Source organism: Camelus dromedarius, chromosome 13 (assembly GCF_036321535.1).
Source record: "Camelus dromedarius isolate mCamDro1 chromosome 13, mCamDro1.pat, whole genome shotgun sequence".
Classification (NCBI taxonomy): domain Eukaryota; kingdom Metazoa; phylum Chordata; class Mammalia; order Artiodactyla; family Camelidae; genus Camelus; species Camelus dromedarius.
This window is the reverse complement of record NC_087448.1, coordinates 69787396-69811060: the sequence shown is the minus strand read 5'-3', so window position 1 is coordinate 69811060 and position 23665 is coordinate 69787396. Positions and strand designations below refer to the sequence as shown.

At 45.8% G+C, this 23665-nt stretch overlaps 1 protein-coding gene across 3 annotated transcripts in view; it reads right to left on the bottom strand.

The window, feature by feature from the left end:
* The window catches only part of MICU2 (mitochondrial calcium uptake 2), a 71574-nt gene extending 61993 nt beyond the window's left edge, over positions 1-9581 (bottom strand). For all 3 annotated transcript variants that reach the window (XM_031465730.2, XM_064493275.1, XM_064493277.1), the window contains exon 1: positions 9363-9581. In XM_031465730.2, coding sequence (XP_031321590.2) covers positions 9363-9566 — 204 coding nt within the window. In that variant the 5' untranslated portion in view covers positions 9567-9581. The remainder of the gene's footprint in view (positions 1-9362) is intronic.
* Positions 9582-23665: the final 14084 nt, after the last annotated feature.

The following is a 23665-nucleotide window of genomic DNA, read 5'->3' as shown; positions in this document are numbered from 1 at the left end:
CTTAGAGTATGAGTGTAACAACTTAGACACTACGCATTTTCACTGGTTTTGCTTCTCACAGAAGATTCTGAAATTCTCAGGGGTCAAGATAAAGATTTTTCTTTTAACATGCACCCTGTTAGTTTATTTGGTGGCTAACTTACTCCTGTCTTCTTTATAGTCAAGAGAATAATCCTAGTAAAAATCTTGGGAAGAGAGCAGGGAAAAGAAGGAACAGATTTTTTCTGGGCTAAAATAGAGCCTGAAGTTCCACAATGATTCAGGCAACTCAAATCTCCAAACCTGAATTGCTAGTGAAATCCCAAAGAGTCACTCTGAATACTTAAAGACTTGGATGAACTTTGTCACTTTGTTTAGTGTAAAATTAGTTTCTAAATACTTATGGCTATTGCTCAGATACTCTTTTAACTTAAAATAAAAGACTGTATATATGTTATATTATTATCACTATTACAAATATTAGCATGAAATCATAGGTACACTCCGAGGACTTGAATACCCGCCTGGCTTGCATGCTGAGGGTAAGGAGAACAGGCCTGTGGAGGCGCTCGCGGACCATGGATCGTGGAGACATACGGGAGAGGATTACGGTAACAGGGGCACCTGCACATTTATAAAGCTGGAGCGTGACAAGCTAGTACACCAGGGCTAGTGGAAGGCACACTGGGCTAGGAAAGGGCACGGACAGTCAGAACAGAAGTGAAGCAGGGGTAAAAGGAAGAGTAAATATCATAAAGCAAAAGTAAATACTGTAAACTATCTGATTTGGGGGTAATTGTCAGCCAAAAGCTAAGAGCAACGCAGTGATGGGATCAAAACAGTGAACGTGAAATGATTTTAAAGGTGTAACACTCGAAATGTTTCATAATGTAAAGAAGAATGAATATTAAGAACCTTGAAGGGACAAGGAATGTAACCTAAACATTCAGAGCAGAGGCTCTTAACCCCGCGTCACACAGGCAAGCATCCTGGTGCTCAGAGATTAAGAATAAATGACAAAGGTGAATCAGCAACTTGAGTGACGACACAGCAAAACACAGTAACAAAAGAAGGCCCAACTGTGAGTGCTGCTCATGTTAGAATAGGATATACAGTTAGTTAACTTTAAATAACTGAGATGAATGTGAGACAATTCACTTTTAACATATGACTGCAGAGGTCTCTTGGTTTTTTCTTTGCTCCCCCCAACCCCGCAGAGTTTTTTTAAAAAATCTTTCTTTTCTTTTCCCTTCCCCTCCTTTTCTTCTAATTAGGCTTCTTTATTTAAATGGTGGTACTGGGGGCCGTGCACTTCACTGCTGATCTACACCCTCCGCCCCACCCCTCAAAATTAAAAAGAAAAAAAAAGTTTTCTCAATAGGAGGAAGCATAAAATGAGAAAATTATTAATTCCAAGCCCTTTAAAAATGTCTTACATTTTCTACCAGCGAAAGCAGATTAATTAAGATAAAAAATACACAACTGCTGTGTAGCCAGAGTAAAGAAAAGTACTAGAGGACATCACTGCTGTGTAAAAAATCTGAAGAGAAGCTTGGGTTTCATAAAATCTTACATGTATATCTGCACAGTTCTGGTCCTCATATCACTGGACCCTTTCACTGCCGCTGGCTAGAGCCACGCCGGCCGCCTCCCCAAACCAGGCGCTGCTCCGCACGGGGAAGCAGTGGGCACACGAGGCCCGAGACCCACGGCTGTCCCCAGGGACACACTGAGGCGGAAGGCGGGTGAGAGCAGACCGCGGGGCAGGAAGACAGCGCGGGCCCCACAGGCAGACGGCCCGCCTCGGCTGCACGGACCCTCTGTGGAGCCTCTCTTGACTTCAGAGCCGTCAGCTGTGTTTCTGTTTCTATGACGTGAAAGAACAATCATTGTTAATACCTTCGTCTTGCCTTGCAAAGTTTTAAACGGATTTTAATAAAAACCTTCCCACTCAAGATACAGCAACCAAAACTTTAACGGTGACTAGTCTTTTCAAGTCATGGTAGAGGAAAGAAGGTTTTTACATGTTTTTGTCTTTTTTCCTAAATTTTTTATAATATATACATATTTTAATAAGAAGTCACCATAATTAATCTTTCAGAATTAAGACACAGCCAACCACTGGGACTCCCTTCCTGATGTACTCAAGAAATTTCAATAACCATTTTATTTATTATTTTATGAATAGCATTTCTTTAGTGTTTCAAGAAGCAATGTTTTCAAGACTGCAATTTAAGATGGATTTAATTACTGCCTAACGGCAGTACTAATAAAATACCAAGTCCTAATTTAAAAACAAAACAGTTGCAGTATTAAATAAATTAAGTCAAGCTTTAATTACAAGTAAAACATGGTTAGTATTAGCTTTCAAAAAGAAAAGTGTGCCTCTAGCTCCCAGGAGAAGACTGACGGTCCTCTACGTACGGCGACAGTTTCCTGGGTAAGTTGTGACGTCCCCTTATAATGACTCTTCCCCCGCTCCACACCCAAGTATTCTACTTGGTGAGTCTGAGGGCGAGAACCGCCAGAGGAGAGAAGCCTTTCACAGCACATGCCAGCGCAAGCAGGACCCAGTCAGACGAGCCGAGCCGTTCGGACGTGCTCAGTGTTCGCTGCTCTTCCTTTGCAGCCACAGCTCTGAGCACCCGCAGAAGCCACGCACGCAGAGCTGTGCACGCCGCCCGTGCAGGCTCCTGGCCCGCCTGCCGGCCTGCACGACTGCAGGCGCTCCAGAACTCCCCAGGGCTGTGGGTCTGAACAGAGGCAGAAGCCCTACTAGGGATCTGCTTCTAAACTAAGCTGCTCTTAATAGGTCAATTATGACTAAATTTAAATTGAAAAAGATTTTGTCTTTAAAACACTTAACAGTGTGATTTAATCTCTTGATATTGATACACTGCACAGACTCAAAGACACCGAAACCAACCCATTTATAATTTGTTAAATGAATAATCTTCTCATTGTGTATACCAGCAAATGAGGAAAATGACTTGGTTCTCCCAAACAGCAGATATACTAAGTGAATCATATTTTGCTTTGGAGTATCTAGAACAATTTGTAAAAAAAATTCTACTTCCTATTTAAGGTTGGTTTCATCTAATTTTAAAAATGGTCTGCATTTCCAGGGCACATCAGCTCGGTGATGAGGACTGAGGAAGGAGACGCCTGAACTGCAGTGTGCAATAGGAAACACTCAAGCTATAGAGTTGTTGGCACATAACACATACATCATACCACACACACGTGGACGAATGGGAGGTTTTATAAGGCCGCATGTCTTAATGAGCAGTAATCACAGCTTTTATTCCACATGCCGCACATGCATGGGACTTTCACAGACCTCAAAGAAAATCTTCTCTATAGACCAGGCTGTGCTTGACAATGGGACTCATTAAGTATCATTTCTATACTGAAGTTATTTACTTATCTGAAATTTATTTATCTGTTTTATGGAGAGCAGGTTATTAAGAGACTACATTTGCTATGGTTTACTTTAGAAAATATTTACCACTTTTCAAACTGTAAGTTTTGAACTCATATACTGCCACTATTGGTGGCTTAGGGTATGTTTATGCGCTTTATAATTCATAAAATTCCAAAATTCACAGTAACAAAAGCATTAGTCTGAGTACATTATCTACCAGAACATATGCTTTATAGAGTAAGAGGAAATGGTCATTTTTAACTTGGGCTCAGCTAAATAAATAAAATTGCAAAAGGACAGATTAAAAAATGCTTCTACTTTTATATTAAAATTTGTTTTTCTTCCTTTCTTGGCTCCCCACCCCCACCCGCCAGAAAGCACCTCCACAGATTTACAGTAGGGTATATAAATGCTGTCCCATCACACAGGGAAGAAGGTAAGACAGCCTCTCATTCATGCAGGACAAATAGCTATGCCAAAAGCACAAATTACATCTAATTACAGGGTACAACTTTGTCATCTTTCTTTTCATAATCTGGCCATTTACACACTTTGATTTTTGACTTCCATTTGGCTTTATTAACATCAAAGCTTTGTCATCACTTATCTGTTCCTACAGACATTTTCACCTGAGGCAATAAAGTATAAAAACTTCTTTGCATTCTTGCTTTACTGTTGCAAGAAAGCTTTAGTCTTCACTAGGCTTACAATGTTTCACAGTTATTAAACTTCTGTATGTTGCTATCAAGTTCATTGCCCTTGGCATTCCAATATTAAATGTACTATCATTAAACCTAACACACTGCACACAAGCACACTCCACTCCAAGCAGACTGCACTATATTCTAGCTTTATGCTTGCTAATGTCCTAGTCATGTCCTTTCCCCTCTTTCTCAAAAATAATGACCACAAATATAGTCAGACAAATTGAAATGAAAGAAAGTGATGCCAGTTTAATTTTACAAATTGTTTAGGGCTCTTAGGGCAAATTAAAACAGCTCTGTCTCCTTAAATCACATTATTTGAGCTTTTAAAACATTCACTGATATGCAACAGAAAAGGAGTTCTACATCTAAGGACACTTGCAAAACCACTTTCCAAGTTATCACATTTCTGACTACTTAGACATGATCCACATTCCTTGCTTTTATTTATTTAAAATTTGTGACCATTTGTTTTAGTCCGATTGTACTCACAAAAGGTAAAATGAATTCAAAATGTGAATTTAAATAATATCAAAGAAAAAACTATCTTTGGTGTTCTCTTGCTACTTTAGAATTTCAATAATTTTTAAATTTAATGCCATGATGCAATATATACTCATAGTAAACTCGTAATACCAAAGCTTCTTGAAAATAATTTGTTAGGTAATTTTTTTTTTAGCTATACTGGAAAGTCTCACCAAAAGCCAGCCATGACAAGCCTGCAGCACTGGGCCCACATTCATCCTAACTGCTGCTAGGGATGAAGCTTTCATTGCGGGTGAGCCCATCTCCCCGCCTCCCTGGGTGTTCGCGCCAGCAGCAGTCATGACCACCCCTCTGACCCACCCACGTCTCCCTGAGTCCACCCCCCAATTTCCCAGAGCGGCTCACCGTCAGCTTCTCCTGTCAGCTTCTCCTGTCGCAGCCATGCCCTCTGCTCTCCCTTCTGTAGGGATGGAGGAGGAGAACCTGCCAGTCTCCAAGCCTGACCGTTCTACCAGGGGTCTGACTCCAGGTAACTTCCTTCCTCAGGGACTTCAACCTCTAGCTACCCCGCCAGAGCTGTACCACTTTTTGCCTCCTTATTACATCATTCCACCAGCAAACAGACGCCCTCTATTGTCCCAAATCTTAAGACAACATCTGTCCTTGGTCTGGTGTCCCTTGATCAGTCTTTTAATGCCCTTTACAACAGCACTTCTAGACAGAAGCATCTATTCACTTTCTTTGCTTCCTTACTTCACAGTCTCTCCTCAACATATTCCCGTTAAATTTGCCCTCAGTATTTCACTGAAATGCCTCTTATCAAGGTCACCAACAACTCTCCCGTTGCCACACCCAACGCTCAGTTGTCTATCCTCACCCTCTCAGTAGCAACAGACTTCAGTGATTTACAGATTCGATGCAATCCCTATCAAATTCCAACAGCGTTCTTTATGGAAATAGAAAAAAAATCCTAAAATTCATATGCAACCACAAAAGACCCTGAAAAGTCAAACCAATCTTGAGTAAGAAGAACAAACCTGGAAGCAGACATTTCCTGATTTCAAAATCAGAGGGGAGGGAACAGCTCAGTGGTAGAGTGTGTGCTTAGCATGCACAAGGTCCTGGCTTCAATCCCCAGTACTTCCCTAAAATAAATAAATAAACTTAATTCATTATATCTAATTACCTCCCCACCAAAACCAAAATCTATTACAAAGCTACAGTAATACAACCAGAAGTAGAAGGTACCAAAGAGTATGGTCCTGGCATAAAAACAGATATACAGAACAATGGAACAGAAAAGAGAGCCCAGAAGTGAATTCATGCACTGTCAACGGATCTTCGATAAGGGTGCCAAGAACATGCAATGGGAAAAGGATAATCTCTGTAAAAAAACGGTGGACAGCCACACGCAGAAGAATGAACTGGTCCTGTATCTCACACCTTGTACAAAATTAACTCAAAATGGGTTAAAGACTTAAATGTAAGAACTGAAACAGTGAAACTATGAGATAAAAATATAGGGAAAGCTTCTGGACATTGGTCTGGGCAATGGTTTTTTGGACATGACCCCAAAAGCACAGGTAACAAAAGCAAAAAATTATCAAGTAGGCCTACATCAAACTAAAAAGCTTCTGCACAACAAAAGAAACAGTCAACAGAGTGAAAGATGACCTGCAGAATGGCAGAAAATATTTACAAACCATACATCTGATAAGGGGTTAATATCCAAAATATATAGAGAACTCAAAACATCTCGATGGCAAAACAACAAAACAAAAAACCCCAAAAACAAAAACCCTGATTAAAAAATGGGCAAAGGACCTGATCAACATTTTTGAAAAGAAGACATACAAAAGACCAACAGATACATGAAACAGTGCTCAGCACCACTAATCAGCAGGGAAATGCAAATCAAAGCCACAGTGAGATATCACCTCCCACCTGTCGGAATGGCTCGCTTCAAAAAGACAAGAGATAAGTGCTGGAGAGGATATGGGGAAAAGGGAGCCTCCAGCAATGGTGCTGGGAATGTAACTTGGTGCAGTCACTATGGAGAACAGTATGGAGATTCTTCAAAAATTAAAAATGGAACCACCATATGATCCAGCAATCCTGCTTCTGGATGTGTATCTAAAGGAAGTGAAATCACTTTCTCTAAGAGATACCTGCACTCCCATGTTCACTGCAGCATTATTCACAACAGCCGAAGTGTGGAAACAACCTAGGTTTCCATCAACAAATGAATGGTTAAAGAGGATGTCGATACACACCCACAACCACATGGTGGAACACTATTCAGCCTTGAAAAAGGAAACCTTGCCATTTGAAACAACATGGATGAACCTGGAGGACATCATGCTGAGTGAAGCGAGCCAGATACAGAAAGACAGATACCACATGAACTCAGTCATTTATGAAACCTACATGGTGGAACTCAGAAGAATAGAGTAGAGTGGTGGATGCCAAAAACTTGGGGAAATGGAGAGATGCTGATTAAAGGGTAGTAGGTTTCAGTGACACAGGATGAATAAGTCCTGGAGATCGAGTGTTACAGCATGATGACTACGGTTAACTACACTACACTGTATGCCTGAAACTCATTAGTTGCCTACCTTCACAATTGAAGATGTTCAGTTACAGGTCAATGAACACAAAAATGTTATCTTTTTCGATTGAAGTTCACAGACTCCCTGAATTCTACGCTTGAATTCTTGGGGACCATGAAGGTTAAGAACCCCTACAATGGCTCCCTGCCATCCTCAAGATGAAATTCTCATCATATGACTTCAGGGGCATGTCAGGATCAGATTCCCTGCCATCACCTACCCCTGGTTTGACCCTCCTCTTCTGCAGCTCACACTCTTAAGGGGCTGAACTCCTGCCTTCAGACCTCTGCGATACTCTTCACCCACCTCAGGACACCAAGGCTGTGTGAGGTGCGCTTCCAGCCCCCACCAGTGCACCCAGCACTCACCACCCGGTATTAAAACTGCCCTCCTCCCAGACCTGGAAGCACCTGCACTAGGTCCTGAGTCCTCACCCCTTGCATACTGCCTGGCAGAGGCAGCACTTTGGTAATTGTGCAAAGAAAGGAAAGAAAGAAGGGGAATTCCAAATTACTTGCTATTTCATGACCTTGAATTCTACCCTTAACTCCTGATTGACCCACACAAATGCAAGCTTTGGTCACAATGGGAACCCGAAAAGTGTTCAATTTCCTTCTAGGGAAATGTTATCAGAATCAACGAAGTAGAGTTTTCAAATCATAGGCGCCTCAATTCCTGCCATATCCAGCCACTGCTGCTGAGAGGAAGGTGAGGTCATCTTCAAGTCCACTGTAGTGGCAAAAGGATGAAAATCAGCGTTTTAAATTGGTCCAACAGCAGGCCAAGCAAATGCTGTGTCAACAGACCTTGAAAAACACTGACAATAAAATGGTTTGTGTATTACGTTAGCTTGGCTGGAAGTACCAAAGGCTGGAGGGGAGGGAGGGGCTGGGAGAATTCAGAATACTACGCTGTGTCAAGCCTGCAGTGCGCTGTCAGGGATTCAAAACACAAGCAGGCTAGGGCGGGCCACAGAAACAGTGAGACAGATGAACAGAAACCAGTATCTACAGATTGCTGAGGGGGTGAAGCCGAAGCCACGTTCTGGGCACACGGAGTGAATTCCTTTGATTGTGTCTGAGTAGTGATTATGCCAGAGTGTGACCATGGAGGGCTCTGAATGACAAAATTTAAAGACGTGGATTTCATCCTAGGAGAATGAGGCACTAACGGTTTCTGAAGAAGATTACGTGATTAAAGTGATACTCTTGGGGAGATTAACTAAGGGTCCTAAAACAAGATGAATTAAGGGGTTGAGAACAGAGGCAAACAAACCAAAAATGAAAAATAAATTGAATGTTTGACACAAGATTAACAAAAAATGCTATAAAACACTATTAGGTAGACCCTCCTATCTGTGATTAGAAATGGATGAGGACAGGGGAGAGTTATTGTTACGTATTAACTCTGTGGCATCTTAATGCTGTGAAAAAACACTATCTGTCAATACTTAATTTTAATCCACAAGGCCTGCTTTTCTCTCTTTTATTGTATTTGTTGAGTTTTTCAGAACTCAAGGCATTTAGAAAGGTATAATTTAAGTGGAACAAACAAAAAGAATAAAATACAGCTTTTAATTTTCAAAAAATTCACACACTTACTAAAATTAAAATGTCCATAAAATATTTCAAAAGTAGCACTCTTTTTCAAATTTTCAAGTATTTTACTTGGCAATTTTATATTTAAACAGGGAACATAACCTTCACCTTCAAACATGGAGGTTTTAGAAGAAACATCTTTTGCTTAGTACTTGAGTGCGGTGAAGCATTCAGGTTTACGACATGCGATAATGCCCCTTACAGCTGATCAGGAAACCTGGCAATTATCAACCGGTCAATTTTTATGGCTGACATTTTTATTAGAAGGTCACCTATTAGGACAACTTGAGCAGGCCGCGCAGAGAAGGGGCGGTCCCGCCGCAGTGGTGGGCGGGCGGGCACCTGGACCCCCCCGCGGACCCGAGCGCCCCTCCCGGACCCGGGGCCGACGGAGGGGCAGGGAGCGGACAGGGCACGCCCACACCGTCACCGGCGGGTCGGCGTCGCCCGGCTGCGGGGGGCGGCTCCAGACCCCGCTCCTCACCCGCCCCCTCCGCCCCGCCCACAGGCGTCCGACGACCGAGGGGCGCGGCGGGGCTGCCGGACCGGGCCCGTCCCGTACCTGGGCTACGACGGTGAGGCTGCCCTGGGGCGCCGCCACATTCACGCGGCCGTGGTATCGCAGCGCTCCTGCTCCCGCCAGGGCCACGCCGGCCACTGCCGCCGCCACGGGCCCGGGCCCTGGCAAGGCCCGCCGGCCGGCAGACAACCCGCGCCTCAGCCTTCCGCTCCAGGCCGCCAGCCGCGCGCCGCCCGCCGCCGCCATCTTTGCGGAAGCGCCCCGCCGCCGCACCCGCGCCGTTTCCCACGGCGGTCCGAGAACTCGCGCGCCTGCGGTGTCGCGAGACCCGGGCGGTTTCCGCCCCCGACTCCTCCCTCCCCTCCTCGCCCCGCCCCGAGCCTGCTCGCCGTGCCGTGGGCGGGAGTGGGGCGGGGCCTCGGGGGAGGGCGTTGGTCTCGCCGAGCCCGGAGCCCGCTTCCCGGTGGGCGTGATCGCAGCAGCGCGACCCGGGCCCGTGCTGGGCGCGGGCGAGACGCCCTGCGGTCTTGAGAACGGGGTCTGCTGAGAATCCCGCGGGCCTGCTGGGTTCGGAATTTCTACCTGGGGTCGCAAAGCGGCGTTACCTGTGCGCGCTTTCTCACCGGCCGCCCAGAGTAACGTCAGCTCGCCCAGCCTCGGTAAACACCTTCGTTAAAAAAAGCTGTTCCGAGTTGTCTTGCTTCAGCACCTAAGCAGACTTTTTTTAAGTGTCTTTTTTGATTGTGGTGAAATGTACACAACACCATTTTTTGACGCCTTTTTAGTGCACAGGTCAGTGGCAGTAAGTACGTTCACTTTGTTATGCAGCCGTCACCACCGTCCGTCTTCAGAACTTTTTTCATCTTGCAAAACGGACAAACTTAAAAAAAAAAAAAAGAGTGCCTTCCTCATCTGCCTTTTCATCCTTCCTGTCCTTAATAGTCTTGTCTGCTGCTTGGCTCTTGCTAAATCAAATCCTACCCAGCCATCTAACTGATGAAGTAGTTTTCAGTGATCCTCCAAAGCCACTCTTCACCCCAGGCAGTCTCTGCTGAGTGTGGGGTGTAAACTCTGCTCCAATAAAGTGGTGGGGCTCTCATCCCACCTGGCACCGGTCAGATGCAGCAGCCCACCTACCCCGTGTCCCTACCGTTGGGACCCAGGTATTTTCCCTGGGGCAGGCTTGGAGAGACACCTCCGTACTGAAATGACTGCACATAAGGAATGACTTAGCTGAGGCAGATGGCTTGCCCTTGTGTTGCAGTCTCTGATCCTCCATTCCTTGGTCTTTCCTTTTCAGAGTAAATTTAATTGTTCAACTTTGTTCAGCCTCTGAAGTGTCCCTAGGCCATCAGAAGCTTTACTTGGTCAGGCAGTAACTGACAGCCAACGACAGAGGTGCCAGGAATCCTCATCACGTAACCACAGCCATCTTGAAGTCAGGGAAAACAAACAAGAAACCAAAAACAGAACAAGTGCCACACGCAATCTAATTTGAGCACTTAACTCCTTGAATCCTCTTGTCATGGTCGGCCCCAGCCCTCGCTCCCTTTTCCATAGCCAGCTTGTCTTAGTGGATCTGCAGTTGGAGCTTCCCCTCTCCTTGGCTGCTGGAAGCCCTTTCACTGTGCCTCCCCAGCAGGAAGCAGATGGCTCATGGTGCACAGCTGTGTGTGCCAGACCACAGTGTTTGAATCCTGGCTCTACCAGGATGATCACTGTGATTTTGGGCAAATTACTTACATTCTCTGAGCCTCCATTTTCTCAACTGTAAACAAGCCTCTCACGTTCTGGGGTTGGGGGATTACATGGAACATTCTTCAGGCAGTGTCTAGCCGTAAGATGTCGGTTTGTCTTCTTGGAGATTTGGCTTACTCCTGCCTTCGGAGCTCAGGTGAGCTTTCCTGAAGGTCTGTGAGTCCATGATGACCGGCCTAACCTGAGAGTTTCATACTCCTTACCTGGCTTGACCTCGTCAGTCTCTGGTCTGTTTTTCCACTTCCACCAACTCTGGTGGCTCTTGGCTTATGTCTTAATTTTCTGGATTATTGACATCTCGTTTATTACTGTCCCCTGGTGATTACAGGATTTTTAGGGTCTGTTTGGACATCCTGGATGTCCTATCTTGAAGCTTGTTCTTGGTTTCCAGAAACCACAGCTATAAAACACAGTTGTGTAGTTGTGTAAATACATGCTGCCTCATTCACAGTTCACAGTACACATTTAATGAAAGCTGACATCTGTCACATAGTCACAGCCCCAAGCCCCAAATAAATGCGTGTTCCTATTAGAGCATTTGGCATGTTTGAAGAACACTGTATTTCTCCCACAGTTTGACATCCTCGTGGGTGAGGATATCTTATTTTTCTGTTTATTCAGCATGCAACACAGTGCTCAGCACATATTAGACATTCAGTGAAGGAAATGTGAGTAAGTGAGTAATTACATGGCACAAATGAAGCTGTAGGGTGCCAATTTCCATTCTTTAGGCAGCAAACCTACAGAAATATACTGTTCCTTTTGTGGAATTTATTTCCCAAGACAAAACCCTCATTTTTAATTATTTTCTTTTGCTGAAAATCTTTAAACCTACTTGAAAAGCTGTGCCTTGTATTTTGCATGTGTGTGTGTACGCGTGTGTGTGATGTGCTCAGACCTCTAGAACTCCAAGATCTAATGCACTCAAACTTTTCTTTTGCAGAGGAACCAAATTCTTATAATAGAGCCATCTTTGGCCGGCTAACTGTTCTCAGTATGAAGCCTTCCCTGGCAGCTGCTGACACGTGTCTGAGCACATTGACTGTATTGGTCTTTTTAGGCTCCAGCTTTGTTTGTTTCTTCCTCACCAGCTGTAGAGAAAGTCCTTGGTGGGGACATGTTTTCAACCATGTGGTTTATAAACCAAGCCCCCAGTAAGAAGCTGTTTCTAAAGCTGTCAGGTTTATGCTGCTTTAAACGGTAGCTGGAGAAAAACAGACTATACACACCGACAGCTTCAAAACATCGCTCTTAATGCACTTACTCTGTGCTCCTTTCCTGTAGGAGGGACACAAGTTATACGGTGGAAAAACTGTTCTCAGGGGCTGCTACTTTCACTGGAGAGACCAAGTCTGGATTTCAAAACCATGCAAGGGGGTGTGTAACTATTGTACTGAGCAGAGGAGGGAGAGTATGGTGGACCAGGGCAGTGAGGAAGCCCTTGAGGGAAGGGAGGAGACTGGATCTGGAACTTGGAAAGTGAGAAAGGTTTAGGTAGGTAGACTTCTCCACACCTGGGGGAACACTGGGCTGAGAGCCTGGGGGAGAGCAAGGTCCAGTGGGTGCTTCCACGGCTTGGAGAAGAAGGGTGGGTTTAGGGCTGACCTTGAGTGGCTTGGGGGCCACAAGGGAGTCATGCAGTAATTTCTACCAATATATAGACCAGTTGTCAGCTCTCATGGCCCTCGATATGCTGTCTTCGGGCTTTCCACGCCTCCTTCCGGGCACCGCCGCCCACCCTGTGCCTGACCCCCCTGTGCCCAGACCCCCTCTGCCCTGTGGTGGTCTCCTGCCTGTCCAGATTTCCCCTGGCTTTTCTCATCCGCCAGCCCACGGGTTTCTCTCATTTATCTTCTTTCCGCCCTACAACCAGACTTTGATTTTCTCTAGGTGGCTGGTCTTGAACGAAGGAGCTCAGCCAGCTTTTCTTGCTGAAGGCTTTTACTCTCTGTGTTTCCGTTTTAGAAGGTTTAACTCAAATGCATCTTTAACCCTAGCATGTGTGGGGGATATAAACACATTGCTCTCCTGATTCTGAAAGATGGTTCACTGTCATATTGCAGAATCACGAGCGTTGAGATGGATTATCTCAAGTGGAGGAGAAAAAGATATGGAGGGTCTCCCAAGATAAATTAAAGAGCTTGGACTCAGTCCTAGAGTAACAGAGTAAACAGCATGTGAATGGACGTTAGAAAGAACCATTGCTTGGAATAGAAAGAAGTTCATCTATATTTATGGTGGATAATTGTGGAGCAGGGGGTATGAATCATCCTCAGAGGCCCGAGATGAGTCAAAGGAATTGCTAATGATGTCCTTTTTGTGCAGTTTGGGGCCCTGGGTAAAAATATCTGGGTATGGTGATTGATACCAGCATGTGCAGAAATAGGTCAAGATTAAATCGCACTGACAGTGAAAAAGTGGTGCCCACAGTTGCATTTTTAGCGACTTTCAGATCCTCGCCTGCGTCTCTTTCCCTCCCCGGCACCCGGTCCACACTCCCCTCACTGCTTGCTTTGATGCCCGCCGTCCTCTTAACACGGACTGTAGCTGCTGCCCTTTCTCCTCTGAATTGTCCCCCAGATCTGTGTCAGATCCATCTTCCTCAGACATTCCTTTCACCAGACTTCCATTAGCCGTGCAATTTCACCTTCCTCAGCCTCCTTCTCCTCGCCGGAAAGCGAGGAGATTGCTTTCAGTTTATTTTTCCAGTTTTAAAATTCTCACCCTCTGCCACTCCAAAGTGGCTTTTTTTTTTTTCCATCGGGCGAATTATGCTGAGCGTGAAATATGTGCCAAGCAGACGCCAAGTCTCAGAGCTGCAAAGACGTATCAGACACAGCTCCCCGCACGGTGCCCCGTCACGGGCAGGGGTCTCCACGTGCTGGGTTGTGCCCCTGAGCTTAGAACTTGTAAAAGTGTGTTGCCCCCATTTGTGTCTGTTTGTTTAGTTCTTAAACCTACACATTTACAGCTAATTGTTAAAAATCAGATAATAAAAATTTAAATGGTGAGTAAAAGGTGAAAAGAAAATTTTAATTTTATTAAGGGTGCAACAAATGTTTTGCTCTGTCTAAAAATGTTAATATTATTTTAGTGAGATCCATGTGACTAAGTTGGCTTCATTAACTTAGAAAATTTAAGTTTTATGAGCTCGAGATGCAAAGGTCTGGCATTCTGTTCAGTTAATTTAGACATTAGTTTTTAATGACTGTCATAGCTCAAAAAGTTCTCTGAGAAATATATATGAGTTTAAATGGAAGGAGAGAGTGAATTATTAACTAAAGGAATGAAACCCTGATCCTTATGTCTTTCTAAGCTTTTATTATGAAAAACTCAAAATACATATGGAATTAGAACAGAATCACGAACCACGCAGAAGAGCCGGCACAGGTGGAGGGAGGGCGTTGCTTCTGGGCTCCTTGGCGGAGGGGTGACCACCAAGGCCAGTCTTCAAGGAGGCAGCCACTGGGTGGGGCGGCAGGTCTGAACCTGGCCACCAGGCTCACGTGGCCTGATTTGCTGTTACTCTTTGGGGGTCCCTTTGGCCCCCCCGGGGAAACTGAGATGTTCTGCTGGGCCGGCAGGGCCGCCGGGGTGGGCTGGGAGGGCCACTTCCCGTCAGCAGGAGGGCTAAGCCGGAGCCTCATCCCGGGCAGGTGAGCTGAGGCCCCAGGAAGCCGAGAGTGTGAGCCCTGAGCCCGGACGCGGGAGGCCCGGCGCTGCCAAGTTTGATGCGGATCGTTGGGGTGATGGTGACGACGGCTGCTTCCCGCTAGGGGCAGACTCGGCATCAGCAGCTTCTTGGTAGCTCTCCCAATTACGTTTAATAAATACTTATTGGTTGATTGATTAATAAAGATGTTAATATATGTGTTGATTTAAAAATGTTAAATTTAAGGTGGAATTAGATGGGATAAATGGACAGAAGTTAGGACAAAGGATGTTATAATACTAAACAGTTAATGCTCAAACCATAGGCACGTTTACATGGTGCACATGTCTTTTGTGTACACGCTTTTCTGTATTTCAGTTCAAATGATCTCAGTTCAAATAGATCTCAGATCTATTGCAATCTTTATTTATTTATTGCTAACAATTCTTTTTACTGTAGTGTAGTCAGTTTAGAATGTGTCAGTTTCTGGTGCACAGCGTCATGTTTCACTCATACATATACATACCTGTATTCATTGTATTGCAATCTTTTTGAAAGAAATATTTCACTTCTCACTCAAAGGTAGATATTGAGAATCATAACAACTTACTGTTTAGGCTGATATGTAGTGTTTACAAAATTCATTATGTGTTTTTTATGAAGTAGAAGGAGAAAAGTAGGAAGATAGCACACAGGACATTTTTGTTTAAAAAGAGAATGGCAGTGATGAGTTACACAGCACAGCGAGTGAAGATGACATCTGACCACAGCCGCATCTACCTGCCCACGGCAGGTGGGACGGCAGGTGCGCGCAGGCCCACCCGGCCCAGCAGGAGGCGCTGCAGTGACGTCCCCTGGGGTAGGTTCCGAAAAATCACCAAGGCTCAGGGTCCCTGTTCACTCTAACTGCTCAAAGAGCTCTCTGTAGCGTCAGAAAGATGCACCGTGTTCGAAAGCCTGGTTTTTATAGGTGAATTGCCAGAAAAAAAAAAATGACTATGTGGTGTGTGTGTGCATGTGTGTGTGTGTGTGTGTGTAACATTTGCTTATTTGCAAACAACTATTTGCCTGAACTTGTCTGTGTAAAGCATGTTTTTGTATATGTTAATGTAATGTGCCCAGAGGGTGTAAAATTCAGGAATAAGGGGTTACTTATCCATATATAATACAGTATATAAAGCACTAAATTGTATTGTATAGATCAGAAGCATTGTTGGGGGAAAAAAAAAAGAAGGTACCCTTTGTTAAATTTCACAGAGCTTCTGTCTTTGTGGTGCCTTACCGAAGTTCTAAATCCTTTTCCTAGCATGTGTGAGAGTCTTCAAAAATACTTTCCTCAGAGATCAGAATTCTAAATTTCAGATTGGGTTAAATACATTTTCTAATTCATCCTGCAGCTGTTGGAGGTATAATGGAGTAAAATGAGAATTGCTTTTTAGGGCGTATTTCTCAACAGAGCAGTTTTGAAAATGAAACCAAATCTTCATGCTCCACCTGACATTGGAATTTAAAGTTATTTTTACAAGCTCCACTGCAGTCACTATGTGAAACATTAAAAAAAGGTATTAGAACACAGTAAGTCAACAGTTAAAACAATTTTCTCCCAACAGCTTGTTCAGTAAATAAAAACCAGCAATGCAAATTATATCTTGCTTCACCTTTAATGTTTTTTTTTTTTGTTATTTGTGATTTAACCAAATAACACATTTTCATGTGTAAAATGTTTCCTCCCTTTTAATTATAGCCGGATTTGCTGTCTCGACAGGTAGAGCTTTTGTGAACTTGAAAGTACGTTTGGCTTAAGGAGAGGATGTGGGTGCAAACCCTTCAAGGAAAATCACATTTTCTCTGAAATGCAGTGTGGTATCTAAATATAGCCCTCACTCCCTAGAGCATTGAGGGACTGGAAAATTTTCAGGTGTCCCTGCTGGGGACAGATCTGCTCTTGATTTTACAAAGTAGTGACAATATGAAGTCACTGAAGCTGGACTGAAAAAAAAAAAGGCTTCTAATTCATGGAAAAGCCCAGGACAGAAAGAGGCGGCACAGAGCGGAGGCAGGAGGGCCTGGTCCAGCCTCCTGCTTGTCTCTGACCTGGAAGGCCTGTGACCCTGGGCACCGCCCTGCCACAGGCACCGCGTTTTGTCCTATGCTGCGTCCTCCTTGCGTGTCCCGGCCACCCCCGCCTGCCAGCTAATCCGGGCGAGGTGTCTGTGAGTGGCTCCTTTCAGAGAGGGAGGCCTTGCTGACCCGAATCTCCGCGAATCTGAGGACTCAGGCTCAAACTACAGTTTAAGGATGGAAGGATTTAGGTTCTTTTGCGGCAAAGGCTGTTAAACACCCACCCCGTGGCCATTCCGGAAGCCTTATGAAAGGAGAGAATTTCTCCTGTGTCTGAGACAGCTCAACTCTTGACAGTAATCTGGGAGACGGCGAAGATGCTTGGCGCGAAAGACGAAATTCTGGGCGACCCTGCTGTGCGGAGACGCACAGTTCCCACGACAGGCTTTTTCTTTCTTCTTGAGTAAAGGCAGATTTATTTAGAGAGATACATACTGCGTAGAGCGTAGGCTGTTTCAGAAGGTGAGAGCAAGGCCACGAGGTGTGGGGGTTGGGAGCTCAGGTTAAAGCAGAAGTAGGTACACACCCCACAGACAGCTGCGGGGCGGCTCCGAGGGGGAGGGAGCCGGAGAGGCTGCGGGCCGGCTTCACCCCTGCAAGTGGGAGGGCCATTCCACCTGACCTGGGGGACGGGCTGGGATTCCCAGGAACTGGCCCACTCTTTGACCTTCAGTGGCCAGCCCTGGAGCTGTCATGGCCTGTGGGCATGCCCCTCACCGTGCTGATGTATTACAATGGGCGGATAAGGAAGCTCAGGTTCTCCTAGAAGTCAGACCTCCGTCATCCTTGTCCTCAAGGCCTACTGGGAATTGACTCTTCTGCTGTTTTCGTGTTAATTGCTGTCATTCCCTGAATGGCTGTACTCTGCCCCCTTCCCTCCTGTCTCATTCCCCTCTCAGAGGTTTTACTGCCATAATCTTTGGGGGTGCAGAGGGGCAACGGTCTGCCTTCTGAAACTACTTCTAGGCTGAGTAGGGGCGTTGACCCTGCCTGTCAGGGAGTAAAAAAAATCTCTGAATGCCTAATCTAGGGGCCCAGGGGCAGGGCAGTGTTCTGTTCTTGTGTCAGAGGGCAGTCTGGGCCAGAACCCTTGCATAGCCAGCATCTGACGTGGGACTGCTGTCACCTGGAAGACACAAGCTTTACCAAGAGGTTCAAGGGAAAAAAGCTGGAGGAGGAAGAGTAGGATTATGACTGTTAACTGTAAACGAGACCGAATGTCTTCGTGTGCAGGTTTTTCCGTGCCACACGTCATCGACATGAAGACGGGCATTCAAACAGGGGCCGAGTTTTCTCTGCGTTGCACTTGTCTTTGGGCCTTAGGCTTTTTCAATACAAAACATTATTTGAGGTCTGATGGTTACTCTTTTGTGAAATTCTGAAGAGCCCCTGGGGCCTGGTTTGAGAGCAAAGAGTAGAAAACCTTGGTTTTATATGTTTAGATGAATAGTAACGAAGAAACAAGAGCAGAGTGACTGAAACCTAAGGGGATGAATGGCTTGGCCAAAGTGATGTCACAAGGTACGGCAGCATCAAGACTAAAAGATGCAGGTTTCCTCGGCTCAGTCGAGCCCTCTTTCCACAACAATATACGGCTTCTCAGATTTATTTCATTTGCTTATGGATTTATGCATTTATTTTAGGTGATGCAAGTTTTTATTGGCAGGGGATAAAGAAGAGGCCCTGGGACGAGGGAGCTGCTGGAAGCAGGCAGCTGAGCTCCAACGCCCCTTCCCCCACCCCAGCACCGGAGGGACAGAAGACTATGAAAATGCAGTTATCTTTGCTCCTTCGCTTACCCACTATTTCTGGAAAGCTATTTCAACCGTTTTCGTCGGTTCCGGTCTTGGTTAGAGAACAGTTGAAGATTGCCGTCACCGTGGAGGACGCCTGGTTAAAATTCCAGTGCAACCATTCATCTGCCCGTGCTCCCCTGAGCAGGTAGCTTTAAGAAACTTATGGCTCCTCTGTTACGGAGGAACCTACTTCTCAAATTTAAATTATGATTAATTAGTCAATTGATGAGCTTTCTACAAGTAACTTAAATATCCTCTCAGACTTAATACCAGCCTACTACCATCCTTCTAACAAACACAATATTTACTGGATTCAGTGTGGACCATTCTGAATAGCTTGGATCAGTGCTTTTCCACTGTAATGTGCAAACAAATGACCAGGCGGAAGGGTGCAGGGGGTAGGTGAGTCTAGTTAAAATGCAAGTCGAGTTCTGCAGGAACGAGGCGGAGCTTGCATTTCTAACAGGCTCCCAAGAGATTCTGGGGCGGCCTGACTAGCAAGGTTTATTTATTTAGTTTTTATTTTTTACCAGAGGCACTGGGGATTGAACCCAGGACCCCGAGCATGCTAAGCATGTGCTCTACCACTGAGCCATCCCCTTCCCACTGTGACTAGACTGAGGCCAGAAGACCCTACCCACCCAGGAAGGGTTCCTGCCTTTAGAAAGCTCACACTTAGGGCAGAAGACGAGAGAGAGAGAGAGAGAGAGAGAGAGAGATGAGCAGAAGTAAGGCAACAAATAAATATACCTTGAATTCACCTGATTTTTACAAAAATGTACACTCTGTCTTTCTGAATGCTAGATTTTTCCCAGTTCAATGAACGCCCCTTCTAGGCAGCTCCTTTTTCACTTTTTTATAGAGGGTCTAGAAAAATCACTCTGTACATAGTAGCTGTTAAGAAATGCGAACTCCCTGTCATCATAGGTCACTGGAAACACCAGACAGAAATTCCAGGAGGAAGAGGATCATTCAGTCTCATGATAAAATTCCTTTCAGTGATGGACTGTCTGCAAGGCTGGGTGGTGGGCTTCTTGGCAACTTCATCAATTCCCCTCAAACTGGCCACTTGGCAGGCAGAGCAGGGGCAGGCCGCCTCTTCGCTGCCTGGGGACGGAGTGCGCTAGGATGGGTGGCTGCGGACTGTGTCCTGCTAGCCCAGGGCTCGAGGCTGAGGAAGCAGGACATGAAAGCAATGGAAAAACGGGTTTTCTCAGAACTAGCCTAGGGCTCTGCTGCCCCACGCAGGAGTCCCCCCCCCCCCCCCCCCCCCGCTGTGGCTGTCTGATTTAATCAGCATTCAGTGGACACTTTAAATTCAGTCCTGCAGGTGTGCTGGCTACACATCAGGTGCCCGGTCACCGCGCGGCTGGTCCCTGCTGCCCTGGGCCCTGGCGCAGAATCACGGAAGGTTCTGTTGGACACGGGGCACAAAAGGAACGAGAGCTTGACTTAGGGGCGGCTGGCAGTCACTGCAGGAACATTTAGCCCAAGACTGCTTGAGGACGGCATGTAGGCTGGGGAGCGGGCTGCGGGACTGGGGCAGCTGTGCTAGGAGGAGGGGCGGGGAGGAAGGCTAAAATGAGGTGCTCCATCAGAGCCAATTGTTGTGACTGTTCACGTCTTCCCTGAGCTGCGGGCACGACTGCAGATCGCCCTCAGGAGGCGTCCCGTCTGCGCTTGTGTTCGCCACCTGCTCTCCGCTGCGGGCCCCGCCGGGCCGTAGGCCTGTGCGCTGCGCTGCTGGGCTCAGCTTGTGAGAGCTCCTAGTGCTGGTGCTGGAGGAGCGGGACCAGCAGGCCTGCCTCGTGTCTTAGGACATTTTCTGGTAATTCTGTGCTCATTCGCTCACTCACTCATTCGACAAGTGTTTACTAAACACGTACCAGGTGCCAGGCATCTACTAATTCTTTGTTCTTTTCTTCCACGTCAGCTTTTCTTCTGGTTAAGATTTTAAACACGAATATGATGGAATTGCCCAGCCAGAACCTAACGTTACAAAATATTTTCTAAGCAGAGCAAACTACTTTGCTTAGCAATTTGCGGCAACAGATTAAGTTTGATCTGAGGAGGAGAGAACTTTGAACGCTTCCTCCTCTGGTCTGAGAGCCCTCTGAATTCTCAGCATCTGTGGTGCCTGTATCGAGTTTTTAGGGGCCACCGTAACAAACTACCACACCTTATGGGGCAGGGTGTGCTTAACACACCAGAAACCTGTTTTCTCACAGCCTGGAGGCCGGAAGTCTGAAGTCAAGGCGTCTGCAGGGCGTGCTCCCTCTGAGGGCTCCAGAGAAGCCCCTTCGTGTGTCTCCCCACCTTGTGGTGGGTGCTGGTCATCCTTGGTGGCCTCAGTCTTGCTGCCGCAGCCTCCAGCCTCCGCCTCCACCATCACATGCTGTCCTCCACCTGTGCATGTCTGCATGTCTGTTCCCTAATCCCCTCTCTTCTCTCACAATGGCACCAGTCACTGGGGTAGGGGCCATTCAGTCCACTGTGACCTCATCTTAACTTGACTACTTGTGCAAGGACTGTTTCCAAAGAAGGTCACATTCACCAGTACCGGGGGTTGGGACGGGAGCATCTCTGGAAGACACCATTCACCCACAACCGTCGTTTACATCTGGACACACTTACATATCCGTGCAGGCCACTGATTTCAGCCCCAACAAAAGCAGCAACGAAGCAGGCTGCGGGGGGAGGCTGAGGTCCAGCAAGAGAAGAAATAACATTGCTCTGACCCTTGGTCCTTCCAGCTTCTCCAGGGAGCAGATGGGACGAGCCGTGAGAAAGATCAAAGACAGTGGGGACGGCAGGGCAGCACGGTGGGCACACTGGACACCAGGCGGACTGTAAATCACTTCTGGCCCTTTCATCCCCTCCTGCCACTCCTCCCTCTGCCCGCCCCTTCCGCCCCTCCCTCCCCCTTGCATTCACCCTGTCGTCTCCTTTCTTTGAGCCCAAGAGCAAAGAAGAAATGTGTTATGTGACAGAGATCTTCTGGAGGTCACTTGAATGCTCCCCAACAGGTCACAAGTGCTTTAAGAAATTTTATCTTTTACAAAGAAAAGGACCTAAAGCCAGCATTCTGAGGTCAAAGCATAGGGCAGTGTGTACGAATTTCCTTCCTCCGGATGCCAACTGAGGTTTGGTGGAACCAACTTAAATTAACTTTAAAGTTAATATTTTAGCCCCTTGTGAACAATGCAGGCGCTCAGGACACTTCAGCTCTGATCGTTCCTCCCAGTTCACATGTTATGTCCACCTAGCATTTCGTCTTGTCCTTTTCTTTACAAATCAGACATTGTTGATTCAGAAAAGAAGTATTTACTTAGCGTTTCCTGCACTTTAAACAAGTGACTTGCCCACCGTTTCTTCCTGCATCTCGGTCCCTCCTCCTCGGACCATCTCCCTTTCCCCTGAGTGCACGACCCTGACCCCCTGGTGTGGTTTACTCCCAGGAGCCCTCAGTTTTAAATGGATCAGAACGGTATTTCGAACTTTTCTCTCGAGGTTGGATTTTTCCGGGCTGGCAGCTTCTTACTCTTCACCCGGCGAAGCCGTCCTGCTCCCCTTCCTGCCCCTGAGGTGTCTGCCTCGGCCCGCGGGGGCTCCTGGCGGCCCTTTCTGCTCCGAAGACAGTCTCGTTATCTGTGGCCGACAGCAGTTTGCCGAAATGCGTGTAGCTGGGGATTCCCGTTTTCTTCTTATTCAATACAGGTTGTGCTTCCACTATCCACGAGTCACGTCTGTCTTTAGTTCTGGGAACTTCTCCGTCGTTCTCTCCTCCGCTACTGTCTCTTCTCCGCGCAGCTGCTTCCCCCCCAGGCTTTCACGGCTCCTCCTGCAGCTGCCGGTGCTGCTTCCAGGCCCTCCGCCTGCCTGCCCCTCTCTGCTGCCTCCGAGCGGCTTTCTCAGATCAGTCTTCCAGTTCACTGATTTTCTCTTCAGCTACGTTTTCCGTTGTTTAATCCACTGAATTTTAAACATTCCACCAATTATTATTTCTTTATTAATTTTTAAAATTGTGGCAAAATGCACTTCATAGAACATTTACCATCTTAACCATTTTTACGTGTACAGAACAGTGGTGTTAAATACAGTCGCACTACTGTGCCTCCATCTCCAGCATCCAGGCAGAGCAATGCGTATTAACATAAAGGAAGATATTGGAGAAAACACAGGTCAGACAGGATGGAGAAAGGTACATTATTTCTGGAAAAAATTAGAAGGCACACTGCGGCCATTCACACGGCTCTTTTGAGGCAAGTGAATACTCCTGATTCCTCTGTGGTAAGTACTGATAATGGTGCTCGGTGAGATGATCATTTCTAGAAAGTTTAGGATGTGTAACATTAGTGGAATTCGTTCTTAATTCTTGTTAGAATTGTTAACTTTGTTACTTCCTTTCTTTTTAACATGGGGTTATGATATGCAATTATATATGTAATGTATATATTGTGTGTGTGTGTGTGTATATATATCTATATATATGTCTCTAAGCTCTAAAATAACCTGAATCAAGTAGCATAATAAATCATGTCAAGATTAATGATGTTAACTGATATATTTTACCCTAAGCTCCAGTAAGATTTATTAGGGTCTGTGCATCTGAGTCTAACGTGAATTACAGAGTTTTGAATAATTGCTCTGCATGCGCTGGAAGACACAATCTAAGTGGGAAAGAAATCTATTACGTCACGATACTATTAAGAACACAAGTATAGAATTACTACTGTTGAGATCTATTTTCAGTGTATCAAAATTATATGTTGCATGAGAACGTGAAACTCAAAGAAGCTTACTGAGTCTCTAGTTTCTCCGTGTGAGCAGCTGCCAAGGGCTAATGGTTATAATTAGCATTATTATTGTTAATAATAATAATTAATAGTAAAGTCTCTCTTAAAATGTGATGCTTTTAAAAATAATATTGGAGATGACAAAGTGCATTAATTTTTCCCTCAATAAAGTTTAAGGTTGTAAAACTGGACAATAATTACTGTTTTCTATAAAACACATTG